At 34.7% G+C, this 4,484-nt stretch overlaps 1 protein-coding gene across 1 annotated transcript; it reads right to left on the reverse strand.

Annotated features, from left to right (window-relative positions):
• Positions 1-227: 227 nt before the first annotated feature.
• Positions 228-1,539, reverse strand: LOC137820230 (uncharacterized). Its single transcript, XM_090295100.1, has 2 exons — positions 794-1,539; positions 228-667 (listed from the first exon to the last, which is right to left on the reverse strand). Exon 1 carries the CDS (start codon positions 1,401-1,403, stop codon positions 1,050-1,052), a length of 354 nt encoding a protein of 117 aa, XP_090151226.1. The 5' UTR covers positions 1,404-1,539; the 3' UTR covers positions 228-667; positions 794-1,049.
• Positions 1,540-4,484: the final 2,945 nt, after the last annotated feature.

A 4,484-nucleotide genomic window follows, 5' to 3' on the forward strand; every position in this document is an offset into this window, starting at 1 on the left:
TATTTAAACAAGTCTCTATACTTTTAGCAATGATTTCTCCCGCATGTTCTAATATTAGAGTAAAATGGAGTGTTTTCTTTAGAAGCTTCTGGTCCTTGTCAATAAAGTGTGCAATCAAATTAGAGATACTATTATTCACTAAGACTTGTGCCACAAACAACATTGGCCCATCTGGCCAGTGGCCACAAACTACCGTCATCGTGTTAGTGTAGTCGGTGTCAATGATGTAAGCAACACAAGAAAAGGATTTCGTGGTCATTCTGCAATACCAACGAAAAAGCATATGCTTTTTAGCTAGGAATCTAATTTAATACATAATCCTTCGCTAGTTTAAAAGAGCCAGACAAGGTAAGAGTAACACGCACACCCACATTTTTTTCTCTCACATGTAACTGGGTTTTGATCAGACCCAAGCCCGAATAGCACTTGCACCTCAACAACTGGAAATAATATCAATTTACAATTGGCCACTTTAACATGTATGAACTAGTTCATCAAATCAACCAAAACAAGCATCACAATATTGGTAGGTTTGATAAGACGCACCAATTTCGCAATTCACAATCTTCCCAAAGAAATCACCAATTGTATCCAATCAATTGCTCCTCCCCAAAGAACATTGCAGGTTCAATTCAAGTCATGAGGAGATATCTATCTCAGTCATACACTGCCACCAATACCAGAAAGTTTATTCTATTAAGTTTCAGAACAACACAACACCCACACACACATATTACTAGATTAATGTGGTATACTTAAATAACAACACTATGGGAATTTACAATAGGATAACCTATTATCTTGTCTTCAACGGTGACCTAAAGCTTCGCGGGACCAAAAGTTTTCCCCTTTCGCCTTCGATTTTATCTTCATTGCCTTGCACCCAAGGACCATGAGTCTCGAAAAAAAATTAATCAAATCATTCGCTCGTCGAGACCATGCAATCAGATCAAATGATCAAGAAAGTTCCGAACAACCACTTCTCACGTCAGGTCTCACGTGCGCTCAATCGACGCCGAAATCTAACAATACAATCAACCAATTCATCATCATAACCGCCTCAGAGAGAGGAACCCCGGAACCGGAACAGAACTCGGATCCGGACCCAACCGGTTCGTGGATCCCAAAGCCAGATCAAAACCATCATCGCTGGAACCGATGTTTTCAGGGCTCAGCTTCTCGCCTCTCTTGAGGATCTTGACTTGGCCCATTACGAGGTTTGCGACGGGGGCCTTCACCACCATGCCGGAGCGATTTCCGTCGTAGAGCCTCCGGCGGCGATTCTGGCAAGGGTTGGGGTTGGGATTAGGGTTTGTTTGTGATCTAATGGAAGATGAAGTAAGGGGCAAAGCATCACGGGCTTGAAGACAATCGTGGGAGCGAAGAAGAAGAGAGGTTCCCATATTTGCAAAATGAAGAGAAATGAAACTGTTTCTTCAACAAAAACTGAGTCTGATGGACACGGATGCTTGCTTGGAATGGAATATAAAGGGCGGGAGGGATTCTCATCTTCCATTTCATCACATCACTAGGGTTGGTTTACAATCCTCATTAGAGTTTCAATAAATCTATCAATGAAATAAAATAAAAATTCTGAATAAGTTAAGTTTTTAATTCATATATATTTTTCAATAAGTATATATAATCATTTTAAATAAATAAATTACTTTTCGGGAATAAAATTGTTTGATTAAAAGAAAATATCGAATGATCTTCTTCATAGTCTAGATTTCTAATTTTGAAATATTTTAAAACAGTAGATTACATTATTTAATAATTTAAAAACTTAATATACAATACATTTATGGTTTGTATTCTGTTTAATTATAATAAACTAAAATTTAATATTTATATTAATTTTAATACTATGTAATTATTTAGATAAAAAAATATTACTATTTTTTATATTTTAATATAAATATATAATTTGAATAAAAATAATATTAAATAATCAATATCTATACTTATATATAAAAATATTTTCCTCTTTAACTCTTCTTTATTATTTTGTCTTTATTAATTTTATCCTTATATAAATATTTATTTTAGACATTTCAATCATTTCATTATTTTTTAAACATTTAATTAATAACTAATTATTGTTATAAGTAATTAATAACTGTTTATCTTTCTTACTTTTAAATATTAGTAAAACTAATATTTTATTATTTTATAAAAAGTTGTTACTAATTTAAAGTTTTGAATGTACAACAGTTTATTAAAAGTTTTGTATGTGAATAATTTTTTTTTTTCATATCTCACCTCTTAAAATTTATAGTTTATAGTTGTTATTTCTACTTATCATTTGATTTCTTAATATGAATGAATGGCAGCCGCAATTGTAACCTCCGTCAATTCGCAAGAATGCACTGATGCATATACATTAATACACATACTACATATACATTAATGCACATAATACATATATATACTAATTAAATTAATTATAAAAATAATAATTATCATATTATATATTTACTCGCACCAAAATATATATATATATATATATAATACATACACGCTCATTCATACATACATATAACTAATAATTAAATAATTATTTATTTTTAATATTTTAATTTTATATTTTAGATCTACTTGCAACAAAACATTATTCTTTTCTTTCCTTTTATTTTTTTCCATTAAATTAAGAATTATTAATAAATATAAAATATTAAATTTTTTTATTGTTATAATAATACTATGAATCTCTGTACATGGTTGTTACCATAGAAAAAAAGAGCGTGTAGAATCACCAATTTCTGAAGTGTGTGTGGGGCTATGAATCCCAAGTTTATAGTGTAAGGGATGTTGGTAGCTAGGAAATAGAAGTTAAGGAAAGGAATTGAGAAAAATGTCACGAAGCGATTTATGCCAGAACACTGTTCTGGGGCGTAATGATCTTCCACCACCGAACCGAGCCATAGGCTAAAATCATGGGCACATACAATGGCACAAGAGCTGAAAGAGTGTGGTATATTTCTTGGTTGTTGATCATTGTTGTAGTAGTTAAGGAGAGATGAATAATGACAGGAAAAAATATTATAGAATGATGATAGAGAAAAAAAATTAGGATAAATCTCTTGTGTCATAATTGGTTCCATCCAATTTCTCAATGGAAAGATGAGCATTGACGTAATTAGTATAAATAGATGGATCTGACATAATGACTGCGGAAGAAGCTACAGTGGTAGCAGCAGTGGAAGAAGGCATAATGGCAGCGGAAACGGAAGAAGCCATAGAGGATAAGAACAAATCCAGTGACTAGTTAATTGGCGGCAACAGCAAAGATGAAGGCTTCGGCAACGATTTTGGCAGCTGCTCCGGCGAGGGTCCGACGGCTGCTTGAGCGAGGGTTTGGCGACTGCTCCGACGAGGGTCTGATGACGACTCCGGCAAGGCGGTGGTTGAACAATTCTAGTGAATAGTGGGTTCACCAATAAAAATTGAACCTTAACCTTATGTTCTAGATACCATATAAGAAATTCATTGAAATAGCAAGCTGGCCTGGGGTATTAATTCTAGTATGGTCCACAGTAGAAGGTTGCACATGGACAGTTTGAGCAACCATAACAGATTTAGGAGGACGACCATGTAAGGCATAACATCTGTCAATTTTGTGACCAAGTTTGCCACAATGGTCACACTTGTGACGCCCTTTGCCCGACTTGTGAAGGTGAGTACGATCATTATGATGAGAGACTAAAGCAGAAGAGTCATCAACATGAGACGTTATATCAATGGTGTGTTTACCTGCCATTTTCAATTAATTTCTTAAACTGCTTTTGTGCAACCTTCTACTATGGACCATACTTCAATTGATACCCTAGGCCAACCTGCTATTTTCAATGAATTTCTTAAATGGTATGAGGATCGTTAGAACTCTAGTTCCACAACTTTTGTTGCACATTCAGGTATATCTTTTGTTGGCCTCACTCACTCTACTTCCCTTGGCCCTTGGGTTCTAGATTCAGGTGCCACAGATCACATTACTGGTAATCAATCTTTTTTCTCTTCCCCATCTATTACGGGTTATTTACCTTCAGTTACCATTGCCAATGGATATAAGGTACCATCACATGGTGTTGGTACTATTAACCATTTTCCTTCTTTATCTATTGATAATGTTCTTTATGTCCCTGGGTCTCCATTTAACTTATTATCCATTAGTCGTCTCACTCGTTCCCTTGATTGTGTTATTTCTTTTACCAAATATTTTGTTTCTTTACAGGACCAGAGTTTGGGACAGATGATTGACATCGGATGTGAGTCTCATGGACTTTATCAATTACAGATCTCTGCACATGTTGGCGTGATTATGGATTCTCCATCTCTCATTCATGCTCGGTTGGGTCATCCTAGTCTTGCCAAGATGCAGCAGTTTGTTCCTAGTTTGTCTAATGTGTCTAGTTTATCGTGTGAGTCGTGTCAGTTAGGGAAACACATTCGTAGTTCTTTTCCTAGTAGTATCTCACAACGAGCTT

This window comes from Phaseolus vulgaris, chromosome 9, assembly GCF_051622355.1.
Source record: "Phaseolus vulgaris cultivar YP4 chromosome 9, ASM5162235v1, whole genome shotgun sequence".
Classification (NCBI taxonomy): domain Eukaryota; kingdom Viridiplantae; phylum Streptophyta; class Magnoliopsida; order Fabales; family Fabaceae; genus Phaseolus; species Phaseolus vulgaris.

Excerpts from the sequence above, each read along its gene's own strand:
- LOC137820230 (XM_090295100.1), bottom strand. The coding sequence starts at position 1,403 with ATGGGAACCTCTCTTCTTCTTCGCTCCCACGATTGTCTTCAAGCCCGT.